Raw genomic sequence first — 24,944 nt, 5'->3', positions numbered from 1 at the left:
TGACGTGTACTATGGCGCTGCCTCTTAATTATGCACGCCTCTGAAACGGCATTAAGACGCTCAGGCACACCTACATTCTCACCTCCACTCCCCCATTTCTAGTGGCCTGCCCCTGTCCCAACCCACAAACGGCTTCTCCTAGCACTCGTTCAGCCGGACTGTCTATGCACAGCGAGCGAACGCTTCCCGATTAGAATATGTCTCCAATGTTATTTCTATGTGTATGAGTGATAGAACTAGCCATTTAAGCAGCAGTGAAAGAATATCAATGGCGCAATGAAAGTTGGAAATTACACCGCGCTAATGGTTGTTATTAAATAGCCGCTCCACTTACAAAAGTATTAAGATAATAATATTAAAAGGGGTGCTTGTATTGGTGTGAAATAAAAAAATTTTTTTTAGCTAGTATGGAAACAACCACATTTTTTGAACTCCATCCATTTTACCGACCTTAAGTAAACCAAGGCTGGTATCCAATTAGCCGCTAAAAATTTTGGACGCAAACATTTTTTATTTTTTTTGCCGATTGCCGCAGATTGGTTTTTCGTGCTATCCAATTAAACCCCGTTTTTTAACGTCCGAAAACGTTCTGTTTTTCTCACAAAAACACATAGGATCCGCGAAAAGTCGCGGAACTATGTATTCTTACTGCCGCCATTGGGAGAAAAGCAGCCTCTTATCATGGATTTGGTTTCGCCTGCCTGCGGCAGGCAAAACACATTCCCCTATAAGTGCCGGCATTGGGGCTAATTGGATAGCCCTGGCCGAGGTAATAAGCCGCGGCTAATTTACTAATTGGATACCGGCCATAGTGTTAATAAACTCCCAGGGAATCGTACAGATTTCGCATCCCAATTCAAAAAAGAGACCGTTATAAAATATATAATTGTACAGTGGTGAATTTGATGTATGTATTTTTTTTTATATAACTGTAGTGTTGTATCTACCCCTTCTACCCAAAGGAAAACAAAAACTTTAAATAATGAGAATAAACGTGAAATAACCAAAGCAAATATAGTAACAATATAATAAAATAGTTTAAATTCAGTGGGGATTAATATATAAAATAAGTGTCAATGCTTACATACATTTGCATAAAAAGGGCACTATATAAATGGCCAACGTTATATCCTTTGACTCGTCCTAACAGTAAAAACAAACACAGAAAGTGCTGCGGACTTCAGCAAAATGCCCTCTGAGAATCCTGCCTCTGTATGAGATTCCGCGCAGGGTGGCGATCTCAGTAAATGTGTCACGTTACAGTGTAATTATAAAGTACAGTGCATCCAACAAGCCACAGTGAACGTCGTTATGCAGATAATAATCCCGTCATTAAATAATGTGAATTTGAATCGTTCAATTCATGATTGTTCTTTGGTTCTCGTTAATTGCACTTCAGTTTCCCGTTCCGTTTATTCAGTTTCAGCTAAAAGATTCTTTGTTGTATTCAAATCTTGTCCCGTAGGCGCTGAGGCGATTGCATAGTCTGTGGAGATCCTTAGACAGCCCTTTAGGGCCACAGCAAAAGACACCGACAGCTTTCCTGAAAATACAGATAAAAATATGACCGTATTAAACACACGCAAACGTCTTCATGCCATAAGGGCTGCTAAACACTAAAGCTGCATACACACGTAAAGATCTTCTGTCCAACCATCCAACTAGTTGACTGGTTGGAATGAAAATCTGGTAAGGTATGAAAGCAAATGACAATCAGCAATTTGCTCCCAAACGCCGGAAAATGGACAAAAACTGTTGTTTGAACAAATTTTTAGATCAAACATTTAACAAACTTGTCTGACCGACCATTTTCATCTGTTATCTGGCATTTAGGAGCAAATTGCTGATCATCGGTTACTCCCATACCTTACCAGATCTTCATTCCAACCAATCAACTAGTTGGATGGTTGGACAGAAAATCTTTACGTGTGTATGCAGCTTTACTGCTAAATGAGTTACTTTTTTTTCAACAATATATGATCAAATCATCATCAGTCACATCAATAACGAAACACTATGGGCCAGATTCAGAGATGGACGGATTGGTAGAGCCGCGCACAAGCAGCTGTACAAATCCGTCCATCTCAGATGCAATAAGAGGTGTTAGACACCTCCTCGCTGCCGCCTAGTTTGAAAGCCGCTACTTGGGCGCACATAAAGTAGCCGCTGCGACGGCATACGCAGCTTGAGTGCTCACTGCGTGCGATGAGGTTAGCAATTTCTGAGGCCAGACCTGCTGTAATTGTGCGTGAGAGGCCGATGTTACTCGATGTTCCCGATGTATGCGTAGGACTGCATGGTATTACGGATGTGCGATAGCGGTAGTGGGCGTCTCTGTGCTGGCTTTGGGCGTCTCTATAATAGGTTTCCGATCATTATCATATTTTCGCAGCAGATCTGCGTGCGTAATCGCAGCTGGGATGGTAATAGCGTTCCGTAATGAATCAGGCCCTGAGTTTGGAAACCCCTGGTATAATGTAATTCCTTCTTGAACTGCTGTAACAAAACTGCCTATTTTATAAATAAATAAAGAAGATATAGAAAGTTAATATGGCCGATTATGATAAGCAAATAGATTATGTCCTGTGCTGCGTCTGCATACTGTACATTTCATTTTACTTTTTATTTTTAAAAATCTCTGCCATGCTTAGCTCTAACTAATTCAACAATACACTCCCGGGGTTTACTAGCAGCTCACACATCACTTTCCCAGCAGCACGTAAGGCTATACGGTGGGTATAAAGCATCACCCACAGCCTATAATCAGTAATAGAGGATATCCTCGGCTGATTCTCCAGGCTGCATGCTGATAAAATCAGGAAACTTCAAGGCAAGAAACTAATGGCGATTTGTGGGGGGGTCCGCTTCCGGTAACACGTGGGCCAGGACACTTGGGTATTATTAGAGATTTACCACACTTATCCCACATTACAATGATAGCTTACACATAGCCCTTAGAGTTTTAAAATTTTTTATGGTATATTTGTAAAAACTAGTGAAGACGACTGTGGTGTACAGATGTGTCCTCATACGCCGAGTATCATGCCGCGTCCGCTCGCATCGGAGCCCTTTTTACACAGATTCGGATTCACTCGCACACAGGTGTACAAATAGCGCAAACTCCAGTGGTCAATGAATGGGGATGTAGTTATGATCCGGGCTCAATCCCGACACTACAATCCCGGCAGGGGATTTAACATAGGCGTCGAAATACTGACGCCTACAGTATGTTAATCCCGACGCCGGGACCCCGACAGTCGGGATTAACGGCGCTGGACGATCGGTAGGGAGGTAAGTAGCAATGTAGCCGGGGATGGGGGGGTTAAGTTTAGGGACCTCTGGGGGGGGCAGGGTTAGGCACCCCCAGGGGAGGGTTAGGGTTAGGCTAGGGGAAGTGTGGGTTAGGTTTAGGCACGAGGGGGGGGAAGGTTTGGGACCCCCCCAGGAGGGTTAGGTTTAGGGTGCGGGGAGTGGGGGTTAGGATTAGGCACTAATGGGGGGAGGTTAGGGTTAGGCACCCCTAAAGGAGGGTTAGGGGGGAGGGTTAGATTACTTACCTTCACTGTTGGGATTTCCTCCGCGTCGGGCTTTGAACCGGTGGCTACACAGCCGTCAGCATTTCAATCCCATCCCCAATGAATGGTAGCAATGCGGTTCTGTCGTTCTCAGTTGTTTTATTTATACAAATACAATTTGAGTGGAATAGACGGTGTCGTGTGAAGCTTGGCGTGCCGAGAGGGGCTATTTGGCAACTGAAGCCACAGTGTAAAAGGGGCACATCCGTAGCCGTGTCATAGTTGCCAACTGTCCCTGATTTCCAAGTATACTGTAGTCCCAAGTTTGTAAGATTTGTCCCTGCAAATGTCCGAGTTTTTCATTATTAGCAAACTGCATGTTAGATGGATTTTTATGGAGAGCTCATAACCACCAGCGGATTTGCATGGCTTGCAGACACTGAAAGCGGGCCTCTCAGGGCTTATGCTATCCGGCGAACGCTAGAACACAAGGGGAAGGCTGAAACAAGCATTTGCATATTATCGCTGCTGCGACCCCTCAAAAAGGCACAATTGTGGCAGCAATAACGTAAACCAGGCCTTTTATTTGTTAGCTACTATAGTGTTTGGGGTTTTTTTGTATATCACTCTTAACAGTGCAGCTATGATTTTTATGGTCTAGGGCAGGGATGGGCAAAATACAGCCCAGCAGGAAATTTAGTCCACGCCACCTTATTCTTTCCACAGCATACAGGTGACCCGCTCCCACCTGCACTGCTTTGCACTGTGCGGCTCAGATGGCAGGTCGGCAAACCCTCAAGCAGCACGGCAGGGAGCTGGGAGCAGAGGCAGGCGGCTAGGGAGAGGACCTGTGCTGCAGGCAGGTTGATCTCCTCCTCAATACAGCAGAAGAGGTCAGAGTGGGGCAGAGCCAGCGAGAAGCGGAGGAAGGCTGTTCCACCTCTCTGCATGGGCTACTGAAAAGCTCAGTGGGGTGGGAAGGGGGGTATGCTGATGGAATCAGCCCCTCTGGATGACCATTGTGATCAGTGGGGGCTCCAGAGGTGGGGCTGCAGAGCAGTCCAAAATTCGAATAGGGAAACTACACCCAACTGCCCTTTCCAGCACTGCCAGACATCACCGGCCGGGACTCACTGGGAGTTGGTGTGGCTCCCCTATTTTAATTTTGGACTGTACTGCAGCCTCCACTGATCACAATGGTCATCCAGAGGGGCTGATTCCATATAAGGACATGTGGAGTACAAACGGGATGGTATAAAGGGGATATGCAGAGCTGTCTGATTACATAAAAGGGACATGTGCAGGGGCCTTGATGGCATATGTTGTATCTGGCCCTTACCGGTTTACTACAACTTGCCAAGTGGACTCCCACCGGAAGCACGGTAATTGCTCATCCCCTGATCTAGGGCCTATTATAAGCCACCCTATAAATTATATAAAATGTACTTGTTTCAACACAGAACTGTTATTGGAGGAGGAACCACCATCAGTAGGGGGCCGATCCTATGTTCTAGAAACAAGACCTAAGCATGCCCCCGTAATGTTTTTGACAGAGAGGTTATTATCATTGCCCGCCAGATGCAAAGAGCTTTGGGCGAGGGACGGCCACTGACCAATGTTTCTCCGCCATCGATGGCAGTGAGCATCAATATTTTTTTCCCATTTCATGGCACTTAGCTGCTCCCCTGATGCTCTTCCCCGATTGGGCCTCCATGTTCCCATGACACACTATAGTGATGCTTATCGATGGTTTTCCTTGGATGGTTTCTTGCCATTGGTAAAGTACCAATGGCACCATCAATGTTGAATAATTAGATGCCCACCCTTACTTTGGGCTAAAGAGAGGGACGAAGGATAAGTGCAGGAGTGCACCCACAGAGGCGATAGGCGTGACCATTGCCTATGAGGCTGATGGGAGAAAGAACGGGGTGCAACCATTACCACTGGACCGGCAAGTGACAGTGAGTGAGTGGATATGAGTTCTCCAGAACCATTCTGACACGGTACTGATTAATTCTTGCTTATCCGAGAGATATCTGATAGCACACCACCATTGTGATTTTAATTCTGTAACTCCACCATTGTGACTATAATACTGTAACTCACTGTAAGTACAGCTCTATTATTGACAATCGCTATCAGACATTGGGCCATATTCAATTAGTGTCGAAAACCCATTTTCACCGCTTAGTTTTCGACGATGACTTCATTTTCGCTGCCTTTCACTTATCCCCGGATTCACTTTTAGCGTCTTTTCGCCGGTGCGTAAACGCAATGTAATAGGTGATAAAGTTTCGCCTATGAATACCCGGCGGAAAAAAGTGCAGAATTGCGGTTTTGGGGTGCAGAGATACGGAAACCACTTTGCACCCTTTGTACACCCCCCTTGACGCTAACTGCGTCAAAAAAAGCTAAAAAAAAAAAGGGGGTGCAACTTCAAAAACTAGCGAAATAGCCTTTGGGGGAGTCTGCAAGTATGGGGGAGGTTTTTTTTGGATTGCAGGTGCTTCCTGAAGGTGCGTTTTTTGGTGCACTTTAAAGGATGATTTGAGTGATTTTGAGCTATGCTTGCACCCATTTTCAAGTACCCCAAATTTGATGAGAATACTTATTGTGGCCAAAAAAAGTTGCTAAATGCTATTCTTCACCACTCTCCCAAAGACGCTAAATTGCTCCTATTGAGACTATTTAAAGAACCCAAATACCTTTAGCAGGGCTAATCATGGGTACCTATAGTGAACCCCATATCAGAGCATCTTTAGGGGGGTGTCAGGCTGATTTCCCCAAGAACGACAGGACTTTGCCGATTTAGTTTTCGCCGGGTCCTGTTTTCGCCAATTTGGAATTGAATACGGGGATACGCGGGGACGCGTGCGATAAGTTTTCGAAGGCAAAACCTCCGATGACGCCGAAAAGTCCGGCAACGGACTTTTCATTCCAAATTGAATACAGCCCATTGTCATTATAGACTGTTTTGTCCTTTGGAGGAATGGTTATTACTAGGCATAGTTTTTTGGGTCCTGAGCTCGCTTGGTATTTCCGGCCTGATGGCGACACCTTAATACTTTGGTTCTCAGTTTGTTCATTAAGGATTTGTTGTCTTTTTTTTGGGGGTAGCTCTTTTTTCGCACAGGTGTCGGTCCAGGGCCGGTAGTGCCTGGCTGTGACGGGAGAGTGAAGTACTGTATCTCAGTGGCCTTCTGTGGCACAAGGTGGTGTTGTGGGGCCCCCTCTATTACATGGCAAGTTAGCCCTACTTAGGGCGGGATGTACTAAGCTTGAAAATGCGGCCAAACTCTGAAAATGCCGTTTTCTGAGTTTTGGCCGCATTTCCATATGTACCAAGCACCGGAATGCGATACATTGTTTAGATGGCGTTACCCAGTAGAAGGAGCCTATGGTCTTCTTTACGCATTTTTTCTGGGTGGGATCCAATCGGTGTACCTGGGTCCAGGAACTCGCCCACTCCTCCTCCAAGACGCCACAGCCAGGCAATCATGCTGCGGAGGGGAGGCACTGCGAGCGGACCCACAAATGGGGGGCTGCAAAGCACAGTACACATCCTGCACATGTGCAGTCCTCTAACAATCGGAGACGTGCGCTAACCATCGTGTTAGCATCTATCTCCGAAACAGGCCCTGAGTCTGCATATCACATTAATCAGCACAGTCTCCTGAAGCGGTTTGTTGCAACCGTTTGCAACTAACAGGGGCGCCGAGAGGGGGGGGGAGCGGGTACAGATTACCCGGGCCCGGGCTTCCTGAGGGGCCCGGCGGGGGCCCGGGTCCGGCGACGACCCCCCCCCCCTCACTTCGCAGCACTGCAAATCTTTTTTTTTTTTTCGGCAAGGGGGCGTTGCCACGCCTCCCCTATTAGGCCATGGCCCTTGGCAGGCCTGGCAACTAAGATGCATTTTTGGGTGAAAGAGACATGAAATAGACGCACAACGCAAGCTGAGACGCGCGGGACCTGGCGCGTGGAGAAGGGCTGTTTGGCGCGAGTCCAGCATTAGTGTATGAGGACACACATGTACAAGCCCGATCAGTCCCCTCATTGTCAGGTGTTTCTATAACTATATTATATTCCTCTCCATATGATCCTCCCATAATTTATTATCCTTTATTGCTAGAGACTTTATTGGATAAGCCCTGCATTCATACATTACCGTGAGCTGTACAATGTCCTTATTATGTTTTAGTTGATTTTTATGTTCATTTCAGTATACTTATAAATTATTCTGCAATCTCATATAGCCGGCTCACTTGGAGGGCAGCCAGTGCCCTCCTCTGTCTTCTGCATCTTTATGGTTTGTGAGAATAAACCTTCTGCTTTGGCAGCAGCCCAGTGGTTTTAATATACACTCAATGACCACTTTATTCTGTGCACCTGTCTAGTACTGGGTAGGGCCCCCTGTGGCCTCAGAGCTGGCTACATCCTTCGTTGTGTGGAATTAACAAGGTGCTGGGAAGATGCAAACAGATTTTGGGCCACAAGCACCCTGTGCAAGAAATTTTGGAGCACCCCACAATGAAACTATATCCATCATTAATACTTTTAATATTATTATAAAATAAACACATATACTTAGGCCTCCACAGGAAAAAAACACACACATAGGCCTCCACAGGAAAAAACACATTCATAGACCTCCAAAGGAAAAAAACACACACATAGGCCTCCACAGGAAAAAAAACACATACATAGGCCTCCACAGGAAAAAAAACACATACACATAGGCATCCACAGGAATAAAAACACACATACATAGGCATCCACAGGAAAAAAAAAACACACATACATAGGCATCCACAGGAATAAAAACACACATACATAGGCATCCACAGGAAAAACACACACATACATAGGCATCCACAGGAAAAAACACACACATACATAGGCATCCACAGGAAAAAAAAACACACATACATAGGCATCCACAGGAAAAAAACACACATATATAGGCATCCACAGGAAAAAAACACACATACATAGGCATCCACAGGAAAAAAAACACACATACATAGGCATCCACAGGAAAAAAAACACACACATACATAGGCATCCACAGGAAAAAAACACACATACATTGGCCTCCACAAGAAAAAAAAACACACATACATAGGCATCCACAGGAAAAAAAACACACATACATAGGCATCCACAGGAAAAAAACACACACATACATAGGCATCCACAGGAAAAAAACACACATACATAGGCATCCACAGGAAAAAACACACACATACATAGGCATCCACAGGAAAAAACACACACATACATAGGCATCCACAGGAAAAAAAAAACACACATACATAGGCATCCACAGGAAAAAAACACACATACATAGGCATCCACAGGAATAAAAACACACATACATAGGCATCCACAGGAAAAAACACACACATACATAGGCATCCACAGGAAAAAAAACACACATACATAGGCATCCACAGGAATAAAAACACATATACATAGGCATCCACAGGAATAAAAACACACATACATAGGCATCCACAGGTAAAAACAACACATACATAGGCATCCACAGGAAAAAACAACACATACATAGGCATCCACAGGAAAAAAACACACATACACAGGCATCCACAGAAAACCCCCCCACACATACATAGGCATCCACAGGAAAAAAACACACATACATAGGCATCCACAGAAACCCCCCCCCACACATATGGGCCTCTAGAGGAAAAAAAAAAACCACACACATAGGCAGTGGCATAACTATAAATTTTGCTCCCCCTGCCAAAAAAGCTTCTACCGCCCAAACTCCCCCCCCCCAAACTCAAAGATTAGATTTTCCTGTGCGCGCCCTCCCGAAAAAGGTGTGTGGTTTCGTAATACAGCAATGCCCCTTACACATAATGCCATATTAAGTTATGCCCCTTATAACACATTATGCCACATGGTAATGCCCCTATAACACATTATGCCACACTGTAATGGCCCTTACAACACATTATGCCACACAGTATTGCCCTTACACAATATACCACACAATCATGCACCTTATAAAACATAATGCCACACAGTAATGCCCTTAATAACACATTATGCCACATTAAGTAATACCCCTAATAGCACATTGTGCCACACAGTAATGCCCCTTACATAATTATACACATTATGTCCATTACATCCCACCCTGAAAGATCTACCTCACCAACCCTCCTCTCCGCTCCTGCCAGTCTGTCACCTCAGCTCAAGACAGGTTGCACAGTTTGTATGTCCGTGTAGAACCAGATTATTGGGAACATACTGTACCTTATAACCTGTAAACTGTGTGTATCAAGTTAGTGCCCCTTATGCAGTGCCCCCTGTAGTAGTGCCCCTGTAGTTGTGCCCATTATGCAGCATTTTCTGTAGTAGTGCCCCTTATGCAATGCCCCCTTTAATAATGTCCTCTGTAGTATTGCCCATTATGCAATGCCCCCTGTAGCAGTGCCCATTATGCAATGCCCCCTGTAGTAGTGCCCCTTATGCAGGGCCCTCTGTAGTAGTGCCCCTTATGCAATGCCCCCTGTATTAGTGCCCCTTATGCAGGGTCCTTTGTGGTAGTGCCCCTTATGCAGGGCCCCCTGTAGTAGTGCCCATTATGCAGTGCTTCCTGTAGTAGTGCCCCTTATGCAGTGCCCCTGTAGTTGTTCCAATATGCAGTGCCCCTATAGTAGTGCCCACATGCAATGCCTCTGTAGCTGTGCCCATATGCAGTGTCCCTGTAGTTGTGCCCATATGCAGTGCCCCTGTAGTAGTGCCCCTGTAGTTACGCTGCCCATGTGCAGTGCCCCCTGTAGTTGTGCCCATGTGCAGTGCCCCCTGTAGCTGTGGCCAATTATGCAGTGCTGCCTGTAGCTGTGGCCCTAAAAGTACTGCCCCTTATGCAGTGACCCCCCAGTACTTACCTGACCCCACTACTTACCTAGCCACGGTGGGCATCGCTGACTCCACGTGGCCCGCCGTCCATGCATTCACTGCTGCTGCCGTGCTGACTGGATCTAACGTGATCCAGCAGGCGCGGCCTCGCAGGCTCCTCACAACGCGGGTGACGTCATGACATCATCCACGCACTGCAATACTGGGAACACTGGCCTCTCAAGGGATCAGAGACTTTTTTAGCCTCTGAACACTTCAGAGACCAGCGTTCACAGTTGCAGTGGCGTAGCTACGGACCCTGGTGCCACCGCGGGGTCTGCAGGGGCCATTGTTACACCACTCCACACATAGGCCTCCATAGGGGAAAAAAACACACACAGACCGCCATATAAAAAAACAAACATACACAAATGCCTCCACATGAAAAACAAAACACACACATTGTCCCCCACAGGAAAAAAATGATACCTCCTTTCCTGCCCTCAGCCGTGGGTGGCACCAGCTCCAACAGCGGCTGCAGCCTCAGTGCAGACTCCTGAGCACTGTGGCGGCGGGACAGCGGGCAGCGGTGTGATCTATGATGTCACGCCGCAGTGTTATTGTAGGTCATGGCCTGGGGCCAGCGACTGAGCCCAGCGTTGCCCAGGCCCGAAGTTAAATCTGGCGATGTGGCTGTCTCCATGCGCGCCTGTCTAGATCAGTCCAGGTTCTTGGCGGCTGCCGCACAGTACCCCCTGTGAGGTGGCGCCCTTGTTGCTGCACTGCTGGAACGACCCTCGATCTGGTGTCTGTGGAGGCCACTGGTGTAGATATAACTCCTCATGTTTGTATAACTAGCTTGGGTTGATGTGCGCTCTGCTGGAAGCACAGAGCTGCAGTTGGGATTGGCGCTCATGGGAAAAGCATGGGCTCAGAAATGTTTTTAAAATGCATTGGGCGTTCTCGGACGATGACAGGGAGGCGACTAATCGGACACGCAGAGATGGACCGTCTTATGGGCGTGTCGCTCACAAAGGGCAATACACAGATGGATAATCTGCACCTGTCATAGGGCTGGAGCAAGTTTCAATGGTGCGACCGATTGCCCGTCTCAAGTTCTAAGGGGTACTACAGTGTCTGCGGGCGCTAAAAGCGAGCACCTCAGTTCTTGCACAATCGTGACGGGCGGCTTTAAACCAGGCTTTGTAGCGGCGTTCGCATTAAGTCACAGACGTGTGACCGTCAGAAGAACGCAGTCATGGATAACGCAGTCCTTAACCAAGGTCAATACATATTAATAAATTCCATGTGCATATCTGCTTAATTATCTTTCTGTCCCTTTTTAATCAGAGAAATACAAATGTGTCTCTCCTTAACCCGAATCGTACTATTCCCCTTATTTCTAGAGCCACTTACAATGTATAGTATATAAATACTTAGATTTTAATCCAGCTATTAGTCTCCTTTGAACAATGAAATCCCCCTTTCAGCCGCACAAAGTGACTGTTCTCCTAAAGGCTGGAGAAACATGGCAGGGAGAATTACATGTGACATTACTTTTGGTTTATAATATTAGATAAAGCCTCCAAATGCTGCAAACAAATAGCTATTACACTGTCTAAAATGCATTGCAATTGCCATCCCTCCTTATCACTGCACAATACCTTGGACTGTTACTTACTGTCTGTTAGATTTGGCGATCTCATCAAACAAAAGTTTCCAGCGAGGTCGGCCGGTAATAAGACGAGCGTTCAAAGCCTGGTATTTTTCACCAATTATTTTCTGCAAGAAATGGCACAGAGGGGGGCCGTAAGAATTTGTGAACTAGGCGATTACATATTGTGTAATGCTCTGATAACGGCGACTATTGTATCACTGCTCTGTGTGCGTTCCTGTCTTTAAGAAGTGTAGACGCAACAGGGGAGGGCGACGACTAATAATGATTCTGCACTGAGACAGACACAACAACGGTACATGAAAAGATGAGTTAATACGAGTCCTGATCTCTGTGTACATGGTGCCATAGGCAGCTGTTCTTTTTTAGACACTCTGTATGTAAACGTTTTTGACTGATATAGCCATGGTCTTAAGCTGCATACACACACATCGATTCTTTTGAACGATTACCGTTAAACAATATCGTTTAACGATAATCGTTTGAAAAAATCGTTCACTTTCTGAGTCAAACGATGAACGATAATCGTACATGCGCGTTCACATTTGTAGTTTATAGTTCAGTCAGACTTGTCAAATCAACGATTTTCATTAAGGGAATATGCAAAAATCGTTTGTAGTTCATAAAAATCGTTCATTACACTTTAAAAAATCTGAAAGATAATCTGACAGAAAATCATTAATAAAATCGTTCATAAAATCGTTGGTAACAAAATCGTTGTGTGTGTATGCAGCTTAATGGAGCGTACACACGGTCAGATTTGTCAGACTTGTCAGATGAACGATTAAACGATTTGAACGATTTTACCAAAGTTTTGAACGATTTGAACGATTGAACAATTTTTGACTGCATTAAAATGAATGGAATCGTCCAAGTCTGACTGCAAACACATCAGATATCAGAAATCGTTATCTGACCATCGGGAACGCGCATCGTTGATCGTCCATCGTTCAGGCATGTCAGATATGAACGATTTTCCTTCAGATATGAACGACTGAACGATTTTTAAATCGTTATCGTTCATATCTGAAGGAAAAATCTGACCGTGTGTATGCACCATTATACAGACTTAGCAGCCTGTGGTAATCCAGGAGTTGTAGAACTCCCTGGAATTGCATGGCAGAGCTAATAGGGAAGCGTAGGTACACGGCAGCTAAATCTCTGGTAAATGTATCATACAGATAATGAGCTATAAACAAACAAAGACAAAAAAAAGCAATAAAATAATATTATGGTGTTTTTATTTTACTACAAGGCTTTGACATCGATTGAACCATGTACAGTATATCATACTCCAGAGTTTCCCAAACTCCACCGTTACAATCCATGCTTCAGTCCAGATGGTGAAATCAAAATGACTGTGGTATTAATTCCGTCACCTGTCCCCAATCAAGGATATCCTTAAAACCTGGACTGTAATGGCGGAGTTTGGGAACCTCTGTAATATACTATGTTTTCTATTCTCTAGTGCAGTGGTTCTCAAACTCAGCCCTCAGGACCCCACACAGGTCACATTGTCCAGGTCACCCAGCAGGTGCACAGGTGTACTCATTACTCACTGACACATTTTCAAAGATCCACAGGTGGAGATACTTATTTCACTTGTGATTTTGTGAGGATACCTGGAAAACATGCACTGTTTGGGGTCTTGAGGACTGAGGGCCTGATTCAGAGCCGGACGCTATTTGCGGAGGGTCGTTCAGAAAAAGGGTCCGGCTATTTAAATTGAGCCCTCGCTCTTTGCGGTTTGTTGACGCCTCTATGTCTGAGCGAGCCGTTCGCATCACACGTCATCTCCGGTATTTCTTAGATTAATCGGGTACATCGAAAGGCATCTGAACTGCTCGCAGTGCTTGTGGTAGGTTTTTCTTACCGCAATCACTGCGAGCAGTTCAGGCTAAAAGACAACCAAGTGACATGGTCGATGACGCTCCTTTACTAATTATGCACTCCCATTAAACGCCCGTTTTGACCGTTTAGCATGCCTGCGTTCGGATCTCCACTCCCCCGTTTTCAAGCACCTTCCCCTGTTACCACCCAGAAATGGTACATTCTGTCAATCAAATTAGCAGCCCCTCGCTGTTTTGCGAGCGCACGATTTCCAACCGCAATGACTGGTTTGCGCATGCGCATTACGACCCATACGCATGCGCAGTTGTGCAAACATCGCTCAGAGCGAACGAGCGGCTGCTTACGAGCGGCTCTGAATCAGGCCCTGAGTTTGAGAACCTGTGCTCTAGTACAATACATAGGCTAAGATGCAGCTTATTTGAAGCAGACTTTGAAAAGGTTAATGTACCATCACTTAAATAAGAGTTCATGATCCTTTTTATGTAAATTTAGCAGAACCACTGCACTGTATAACAAAAACCTAAAGGGATAACATGACTTCTGTTTCACCCTGCACACATTCAAGGACATCAGCAATGCTACTGTACGTCTATTTTTTAAGTGGATAGGCGTTTGAATGACGCAACTCCATGTTTGATCGTGGTGCATTGCACCAACCCAGTCCGGTTCCTGTCAGGGGCCAAAGCATAGTTGAACGCAAGTTTTCCATAACTGTGTGCACAGAACTAAAGGTGTATATTTGCCCGCAAGCTGAGTGGTACCCAATTCTGTGACCGGACCTCCCCCACCCGCATGCTTTGGTTTCACAGCTGTCATCATTATCAGTGCAAACTTGTACCAGGCCTATCCCAAGCGCAACAGCTGGAAAAAAAGGCTTATGTACACATACACGTTCCTGCCAATCTCTGAACACGTAGTGCAAAACCGACTTACAGATGTGTCCCCCTGCGTCTAGCCCCAATATGCCACGCAACGCAAAACATGCCTGGTCCCGTGCAGCTCTGCTAACACCGGGCATCTATTTTGTGCTAAAAATTTATCTTAGTCTCAATACAAATCGACCAGTGCGCACCAGGAGACTGTGCAGATTAATGTGGTATGCTACACTTGTATAAATGTGTGGGACGGAGTCTGTATACGGAACTTGGCGCGGAAAAAGCTATGGGGGCTGCATCGTAGCACTTCGCTTGCTGCTTGAGAGACTCTGTCGCACACAGATGTACAAGTGCCACATATCAAATGAATCAGCACAGTTTGCCGACGCGTCCTAGCCGCATCACTTTACAACTAATGGTGCATACACACGGTCTGACAGATCTGACAAATCTGACCGTGTATATGCTCCAGTAGATACATTTCCGACAAAAAGACACAAAAAAGACGACCTGGCACTAGGAGAGTGAAAATACTCTAAAGCCGGGTACACACTAGATATGTCGTCCGATCCGGCGGATCGGAAGACATATCGTCCACATTGGGCAGTGTGTACCCGCTGTGTCGCTGACAATGTGCGCTCCTGCGTGCATGTAGGTCCGACAGGTGTTACCGTCAGCAGGGGCCATGCTGCCGAATGCAGCATGGCCCCCGCTGTCGTTGCATCGCTGCCGGACACCTGCTGGGACCCGCCACGGACGACATAATGCTGGATACACATCGTAAGTGTGTAGCCAGCATAAGAAGACCAATTGTACGTCTCACAATATATTAGGGCTGTAACAGGGCGATAAAGCACCCCTGTGCTGACCCTGCTGGGTCTAGGGGACCAGGGAGATCTGTGGCGGCACTAGATAGAGGCAGAATGCCTAAATTGTCCTTCTGACGTCTTTCCTTGTGGTGGCTTTCTAGGCTGCACCCTGTATGCCAAGTACAGGTGCCACAGGGCAGCTATGGTGCAGTTCCCTAGGGCCAGCGCCGCTTGCCTATCCCTAGTTATGGCCCTCCAATATACTTTAACATAATAAGAACGAATGTCGCCTTTCATTCTGGTTTGAGGAAAGTAATGATTACAGATGTGTCCATATACATCTAGTCTCCCTGCGCGTTAAACAGCCCTTCCAGTCGCGCCACGCCGTGGTGTGACTCGGCAGCGTCGAGCATCATTTCGTGACAATTTTTCCCTTATAAGGTGTCATATTTGCAAAGTGATGCGAATAGGACGCACAGGCAGCTTCTGCTGATTAAAATGATATGCAGCATGCCTATAGTCTGTGTGCGGCTGCAGCTGCATGAGAAATGCTACGTTACACTGACACTGTAACCAGTGTTCTCCCCAGAAATTTTTTCCAGCCGGGTGGCATCCAAAAGTAGCCGGGTGGGGGCCTTCGCAATTATGCGTGCGCCGGGAAAAGGGGTATCTCCCAGACCAATCCAGCCCGACATGTCTCAGGCTGCTCCCCCACTGGCTCTCAGTCAAAAGTGCCCATTATGCAGTGCCCCCTGTGTATTTGTGCCCTTTATGCATTGCTCCCTGTAGTTTAGCTTTGCCCTTATGCAGTGCCCCCTGGCTGAAGTAGTGCCCCTATGTAGTGCCTGCAGACTGGTCCCTTATGTAGTGCCCCCAGGCTTAAATAGTGTCCCTTTATGCAGTGCCCCCAGGCTGGCCCCTTTATGCAGTGCCCCCAGGCTGGCCCCTTTATGCAGTGCCCCCAGACTTAATTAGTGCCCCTAGGCTGGCCCCTTTGTGCAGCTCCCCCAGGCTGGCCCCTTTGTGCAGTGCCCCCAGGCTGGCCCCTTTGTGCAGTGCCCCCAGGCTGGCCCCTTTGTGCAGTGCCCCCAGGCTGGCCCCTTTGTGCAGTGCCCCCAGGCTGGCCCCTTTGTGCAGTGCCCCCAGGCTGGCTCCATTATAAAATTCCCCCAGGCTGACTCCATTATAAAATGCCCCCAGGCTGGCCCCTTTGTGCAGTGCTCCCAGGCTGGCCCCTTTGTGCAGTGCCCCCAGGCTGGCTCCATTATAAAATTCCCCCAGGCTGACTCCATTATAAAATGCCCCCAGGCTGGCCCCTTTGTGCAGTGCCCCCAGGCTGGCTCCATTATAAAATGCCCCCAGACTGGTCCCGGTCCCAGCACTTACCTTTACTTGCTGGCCGGTCTCCCGCTCGCCGCTCCTACCGCGCGCTGACTGGATTTAACTAGATCCAGCAGACGCGTGGGGAAGGCTCCTCACGTCGCGGGTGATGTCATGACGTCACCCGCGCAGTGCATCACTGGGAAAGCTGGCCTCTGAAGTGATCGGAGGCTTCTTTAGCCTCTGGTTACTTCAGAGGCTAGTGTTCCACAGCAGGGGTCGGCGGGGAAAAGTGCCGGGCGGCAGGCTGTTTCTGCCGGGCGATGCGCCCGCAGAAAACAGCCTGGGGAGAACACTGCTGTAACGTAGCATTTTGCATGCAGATACACCCGCAGTCGCACACGAAATACAGGCATGGCCACGTATAATTTTAATCAGCAGAAGCTGCTTGTGCGTCATATTCGCTCTGCTTTGCGAAAAACACGCATTTTAAGGGGTAAAGTTGCATGATAAGACGCTCGACGCTACAGAGTCGCACGTCGCTCACGTGTTGCGTGTAACGTGACTTGTAGCGCACAGAGGATAGCTGTATGTTGACACATCTGTAACCAGGAAAGCATTTTAATCAGAAGTGAGCCATGCAAAGGAAATATGCTTTCCCTGGGGGGGTGAATTCATCAGAAATAAACAAGGGAATAATAGACATTTCAGATGTGAATTTAAAATTATCCATAGAACATCATCAGTTAGATGAAGACTTTTAGCACCTTACCTGTATCCCATCTGTCTGGCTGAGGTACAGCTGGATATTCAAATAGTCAGGTCGATTATCTTGCCAAAGCTGCCGGAGAAACACGATGTGCAAAGCATGAGCTCTACGCAGACAAACATGTTTTCATCGCCTAAATGTTACTTCCTCAGAAGCCCTTTGCAAGGTAGGAAATCATTTCTGATGTGAAACCATTAGTCTGAGATTAAGGAAACTTCATTTTCCAATGGTTTATTTAAACTTAGGTACCATTATCTATATCTATCTAAGTACTGATTTCTCATAACATTACATGAAGAATAACACAACCTCTACTGCAAATGAACACAGACTGTGGCGTCTATTTACTAAGCCCAGTTAGGAGACAGAGTGAAAAGTGATAAGGAAGTGATAAGGTGCCAGCCAATCAGCTCCCAACTGCCATCTCACAGGCTGTGTTTGAAAAATGACAGTTGGTAGCTGATTGGCTGGCACCTTATCACTTTCTTATCACTTTTCACTCTGTCTCCTAACACTGCTTAGTAACTAGACCCCTGTATAACTTAAGGCACCTGTTCACGCCCTGTATAATATTAGCCCGTGGCCTCACTCCTTATAGGCAAGTCTCATGTGTTTTCTAATATAATTTACAGTAAGGGACACTTATACCATATACACATTTTATGATGTGCGGACTCCGGCGCGATTTGGCTTAAAACTAATTACCCGGGCTCCTCCATCAAGCCCGAGCCCAGGTAATCAGTACCCGCTCCCCACTGGCACCCCTTTACATATACACGTGAAAGTATGTTAGCATCAGGATTTTTTCCTGGCATGACCCCAGCCTGAGATGGCGGAAGTGATCGGAAGGCATCGGCGTTGCAAGTGCTTGGGGAAACCTTCACAGAAAAACCCTTACTATGGCTACAGAGCTAACATTTTAGAACAACAAAAAAAAAATACCCTGTTTACGGCAGGAAAAGGACTTTTCTCAACTTAATATATATGCCGCTAGAAAGCACTACAGCCTTGCAGCTATGGACTGAGTGCTAGACTAAAGCCGCCAAAAAAAAAAAAAAAGTAAAAAAAGATTATCTGTCCAACCAGCCAACTAGTTGATTGGTTGGAATTAAAATCTGGTAACGTATGGGAGTAACTGATGATCAGCAATTTGCTCCTAAATGCCAGAAAACAGATGAAAATGGCCGTCAGACAAGTTTGTTAAAAGTTTGATCTAAACAATTTGTTCAAACAACAGTTTTTGTCCATTTTCCGGCATTTGGGAGCAAATTACGGATTGTCATTTGCTTTCATACCTTACCAGATTTTCATTCCAACCAGTCAACTAGTTGGCTGATTGGAAATATAATCTTTAGATGCGTGGCCAGCTTTATCCACTTATGAGGAAACATGGAAAACGTGCACTGTTTGGGGTTCTGAGTTGGAGAACCTGTGTGCTAGACTGAAAGCTCCAGTGGGGTAGGGGGCTTATTTGAATGATTAATATTCTCTGTAAAGTGCTACATAATATGAAGGAGTGACATAAATAGAACGATAATAACATACATTTCCACAATTAGAGGTAACACATCCTGGTGTAAAATCCCTATAGGTTTACCTATACAATATCTGGAGAGACATATGTACTATACTGTACATTGTACAGCGTGACTTGTCATATGATCCGAGACTTGTCCATAGGCCTCACTTTATAGGTTTCTGTCTGCTTACGGCACTCGTTAGGACCCAGGGTACTGATTAATCTACATGCACAGCCCTTCAGGAGCAATAGTGAAATCAGTATGTGTTCATTTTTGCTGTAGTCTTTAGTTTCTAAGATACTTCATCCAGCTTGATCAATAGCTCCGAGACCTCACGTCTTCATTCATTTGAACATTAGATATTGTTGGAGCAGTTCCGGAGGCTGCGGGGGACGCCGGGAACCGGCTTCATGATGGATGTAGGCTGACAATTGCCACAAAGATGTTGTGAACAATCAGTTTAGTTTACTGGTTTGAAGTTCTTTTAAAAAAGAGGGACTACAGCAATGTTTTATTCAATGTATTAATAACAAGCTTCACATTGTCTGTACACATTGGAGCCACCAGCAATCCGTAGGGGAGTCAGGCAGGGCTGGCAACATGGCACCAGTTTTTTGCAAACTGACAAAAACTCTAATAGGTTATTATTATTTAGGAAGTGACTGAGTACATTACATAACAAACCCCTGATATGAAGAAAATAGAAAAAGGGCTCATTTAGAAACCATAACGGAGGTGCGAGGCTTATCTGTTTGTGCCGACAAATCCGACTAGAGCATTTCACCAAAACCGCACAGACCTCGGAACTGTCCTGGAAATTCAATCTTCGTGGGCACACCTGAAAATGTGCAGGGCGGAAAGTGTGAAACGTCACTTCAAATTAGAGATGAGCGGTTTCCTTTTACTCGGTTATGTTCAGACCTCAAAAATGGCAGCTTATTGGCTATCTGGCTCTCACGTGTTTTGGATGGAATGGGATTGAAATACCAGTGGCTGAACAGACTTCGACGGGGGGTGGTAAGTATCCTAACACTTCCCTTCCCCCCCCCCTAACCTTCCTTTAGGGATGCATAACCGTAAGCCCCCCCCCCCCCTAGTGCCTAACCCTAACCTCCCCCCAGGGGTACCTAAACCTAACCCCCTCCCCGCACCCTAACCCTCCCGGGGGGGGGTGCCTAACCCTAAGTCCCTACGGGGGTCCCTAAACCTAACCCCCCCATCCCCAGGCTAAGTGTTATACTTACCCGTCAGACGACGATCGGGATGGCAGGGGTTGGTCTTCCGGCGTCGGGATTAACATAGGAGTCTGCATTTCGACGCCTAAGTTAAGTCCCGTGTCGGGCAGGAAGTGTCGGTATTTAGACTGGCGGCAATTGCGTCCGCCGGTCTAATAACTACATCCCGTTTTGGATAGCCAATAAGATACATTCGAACTTGCGTTAATTTGGCAAGTCCAAACTGTAACCGGTCATCTCTACTTCAAATTCCACCGATGAAGACATTTAAACCCTTTATTCAGTAAATGTTTCCTTATTGCTCCTAAAGATCTTGTACAAGCGGATACAGTAATATCAACATTATGGAAAAAATACATTGCGGTCTTTTATTACAGAAGTAATGTAACTCACCCCGATTCCCTCGCATACGCCCACATTCAAACTATTGTCTGTTACACAATAAAGTACGCTCATCACCTGCGATTGCACAGCGTGGCTGCGTGAGTACAGCGGACACCAGGTCCGAACAGTAGTGCGACACAAAAGCAAAGTAATAGAAAATGAAAGGGTTCTGTATACTGTATATGTGGGGGGAGGGAAATGAGATGATCACAGAACACTAGTGAGGAACGGGAAGGGTCTCAGCAAATAATATAGTCACAGTCTTGGAAGGGAAGGCAAAGTAATTCTCCATTATACTAGGCTTTCACATACCGTATGGGGAAGTGACTATTGACACAAACATCCAATTACTGTCCTTACCTTTCTGTGCAGAGCACACAGCAGATCGGCAAACCAGAGGAAAGACTGGACGTCTCTGCAGATCCACACGAAATAGAGCCGCTGCAGCTTGTATTCTGTCCATCTGTCTCTGATCAAATCAAAGAAACCCAGTGTTACAGGGACAGTAGTCCACAGGCTGCCAGAGTCAGATTCTATATACATTTATATTGACATATTTATTAAGGAGCAAAAAAAATAATCAATTTGCAATAAGGGGAATAGTGAAATGGTGATAAATGTATTGCTAATTTGGGTATGGTAAGAAAAGTCGACGTTTAGAAGATCAACATCAAGAATGCCGACACGGTTAAATGTCGACATTTTCATAATGTGCTCATTTAATGTCGACGCCAGAATGTCGACATACTGATTTTTTATTTTTTGCTCATTTTAGACTAAACTTAAACCTAACTCTAAGCCTAACCCCTATCCTAAATATAAGTAAAATATTGTACGTTGACATGTTGGTGTTGACATGTTAAATGTTGACATTAAGAAAATGTCAACATGTTTGAATGTTGACGTATTTGTTATCGAAGTAAAGTCCACGTCGACATCCTCACTGTCGATATTCAGAACCTGTCGACAGTTAGGAGATAACATTCTTAATATTAACCTGCTGACCGGATACCTGCTAGTTTATAGCAGTGTTTTATGTGTCAATCCACTCTGGAGTCCGCGCACTTTTCTCCTAAGCACGTATGTGGGTTGGCGTGTAAGCAGCGATACACAGTTTGGACTTTCACTACTGGAACCGAAGCCCAAACTGGCCCTTATTGCACATGTGTATGCCCCCAATTTAGCAGGGTAGAGCACAGAGCAGGGCACACAGAGTGAACGGGAATGTAATGCCGAGCCACATAGCAGCCTTATTAGTCACTTTGCAATAATGTTCCAATAGATCCATTTTCAGCCAACCGATATAAATATCATTTAATAATGGTAAAAATAACTAAAAGCACGAATATGATGCTCATTGCAAAAGGATGCTCATATATGTAGTATATATGTTATCCTGCCCTTCAGTCTGCAATATGCGCGCCACACGTCTCCAGGATACTAAATAGATTTGATATATGAACATCGGTGACATATAACATTAGTACAAGTACATGAAACATGCAGACACTTCTTCTGAACAACACAATAAGCAAGGTGACATCTTCTGATGTATGGGTACAGAAAAAGTAGCATTTGGGTTTGCAATGGGGAAACCTGCACAATAACTTATAAAAAGGAATAACTGCTGCAATACACGTATTCCATATGGCTTTAATGAGTGGTTTGATTTGAGTGAATTTATTCTACAAGATGTAGAAGGTTATGAACACACGGGGTCATTCAGACCCACTCGCGAGCGGCAGTACGCTCGCAAGTGGGTCGATGTTCCCCACTGCGCATGCGCACGACGGAGGGAGCTCCGTCGTGCGCATGCACGAGACCCGGGGAGCGACGGGCTTCCCATCGCTCCAGGTCTCGCACCAAAGGGGGCGTGCTGTCGATGTTGATTGACAGCACGCCCCCTTTGGTGGGCATGCCGGGGGCGTGCCTGCCAGACAGAGGCGTTCCCATGGGAACGCCTACCGTCTGAAGCCGGCCCCACTGACATCACTAGTGATGTCAGTGGGAGTGATTTTGGCTCTGATAGAGCCAAAATCACTCCAGGGCTTGTGGCAGGGAGACCCTACCGCAGGGTCTCCGTCGCAAGTCCGATGGTTGCGATGGTCAAGACCATCGCGACCATCTTTTTGGCCGCTCGTATATGCTGTGGGTGGTGACCCACAGCTATGCGAGCGGCCAGGAGGACGCTCCATTTTCATGGAGGAGGGCCCTGATTCAGAGCGAGCGCTCTGGTCAGAGCGTCCGGTTCTGAATCAGGCCCACAGTATTTACTGTAGATTCATCTTATACACTATGTAGACAAAAGTGGTTGGACACAGACAGCAAATAGATGAACGAGATGTTATTGACGTCAGTACTTTGTAGGCCACCACGTGCAGTGATTAGTGCAGACGCCCTTCTTGGCAAACTGTCCACAAGTTCCTGGACAGCAGCAGGCGGTATGTTTTGCCATTCCGCCATACGTACAGTGACCAACTGTGACACTGAAGAAGGTGGAGTTGACCTAGACGCACCCCGTCGCTCCAATTCATTCCAGAGGTTCTCAGTGGGGCTAAGATCTGGACTCTGAGCTGGGCAGTCCATCCAGGTTACCGAATTTTCTGTATACCAGTCCAGCGTAGTCCTGGAAACATAACAGGTGGCATTGTCGTCCTGATGAAAACACTTGTTGTTTCTGTAGAACTGTAAGTGCATGGGCTGCCTTACCAAGTGTTCTTGTCGAAACCACCACATTAGTGGCCATTTTGAACTCGTGTGCAATGGTATGCATTTCGCTTGCGTGGGGGGTGTCCAGTCACTTTTGTCTACATGGTGTAGTTGTAAAGAACTCCCCATACAGTATATTTTGATGTGTGGAGGACACCATTTTGAATATTTAATTTATAAATAACCTTATTTACAATATGGAGTGATTCGATGGACTGGTTTTAGATATAAAATGATTATTTATATCAGGGCTATTAACTTAGGTGGCAGGGCAGGGGGCGCTGCATGTGCCTGTCAATTTTCTGTTTCTAATCATTCTCACTTGTAGCTTTCTTTTCTTTTATCCCTGGCATCTCCTGACTGCTCCTATCTCCTCTCTGGCCAACTCCCCCTCCATGTGGCCACCTCCCCAAGCACCTTCAGTCACGTCATTCTTTATTTAACACACACATTTCAAAATACTGTCATACCCGGGACTCTAACCTATCACCTCTCACATGGCAGTCAGACACCTTACACATGGAGTTATCTGCCCCACAATTTCTGATGGCAGCCCTGAATACAGCCACCGATTCCCGACCCAGATGTTACCAGCGCACCTCAAGTACACTTACTGGTGAGTTCACCTGCCGGCGCAGATTACATACTGTACACAGACCTCCCCACCACTGATATTGCTGCATGTGCACTACAAGTACAGTAGCACTCTTTTCAATACCTTCAGTCGGTGATCTACACTGCAGGCTCCAGGCTTGGGCACGGCTGTTCTGATGGACAAGTCCTGTTGCAGGTGCAGCTTCACCAGCGCTCCCCTACAGCTAGAGCTGGTGAGTTATACTGCATAATTATTGTGTAACATCACTGCAGCCATTGGATTCACACTGTATTTTGCAGGGACACCTGGATAACAGTGGTACAATGGGATCGGTACCCCTTCATCATCATACCGGACAAATCAGATGTCTTATGTCCCTTCCCAATTAGGCCACACCCATTTTTCAAATGCGCGTCTTGCGTCCCTATTTGAAAAATAGAGGGGGGAGGGAGGCGCCAATGCTCTTTCTGGCACAAGGCACCAAAAAGTCTAGTTAGAGCTCTAATTTCTATATTATGGTAAAATCAACCTGGGTAATACTAATAAGCTACATGTTCGGTGATGGGACGGTAGGATCACTGGATTTAAGTGCTGCCCAGGAAATAGCGTAGGTGATGCTTGGGTAGCCAAAAAGCAGGCTGGGGTAGCATCAGTAAGAGGCACATAGTCTATCCCCAGACAACTAGTTTACTCTAGAGACAGCTTGGAGAGTAGCAGAGGGGAGCCATGGAATCTGTGGGACTTTGTGGGAAGAGGCCTGAGAAAGAATCCCTAAAGCTACTGTATGAGTGTTAAATGGCCATCTATAGAGAGGGCT

At 46.2% G+C, this 24,944-nt stretch overlaps 1 protein-coding gene across 2 annotated transcripts in view; it reads right to left on the bottom strand.

Moving 5' to 3' along the window:
• Positions 1-1,055: 1,055 nt before the first annotated feature.
• The window catches only part of NOX4 (NADPH oxidase 4), a 278,377-nt gene continuing 254,488 nt past the window's right edge, over positions 1,056-24,944 (bottom strand). For both annotated transcript variants that reach the window (XM_088449030.1, XM_088449031.1), the window contains 4 exons: positions 21,184-21,292; positions 17,688-17,756; positions 12,067-12,167; positions 1,056-1,543 (listed from right to left, as the gene is read on the bottom strand). In XM_088449030.1, coding sequence (XP_088305156.1) covers positions 1,423-1,543; positions 12,067-12,167; positions 17,688-17,756; positions 21,184-21,292 — 400 coding nt within the window. In that variant the 3' untranslated portion in view covers positions 1,056-1,422. The remainder of the gene's footprint in view (positions 1,544-12,066; positions 12,168-17,687; positions 17,757-21,183; positions 21,293-24,944) is intronic.

Source organism: Taudactylus pleione, unplaced genomic scaffold (assembly GCF_031769625.1).
Source record: "Taudactylus pleione unplaced genomic scaffold, aTauple2 ptg000478l, whole genome shotgun sequence".
NCBI lineage: Eukaryota > Metazoa > Chordata > Amphibia > Anura > Myobatrachidae > Taudactylus > Taudactylus pleione.
The sequence above is the reverse complement of the archived record's forward strand: the minus strand, read 5'-3'. Positions and strand labels throughout refer to the sequence as shown.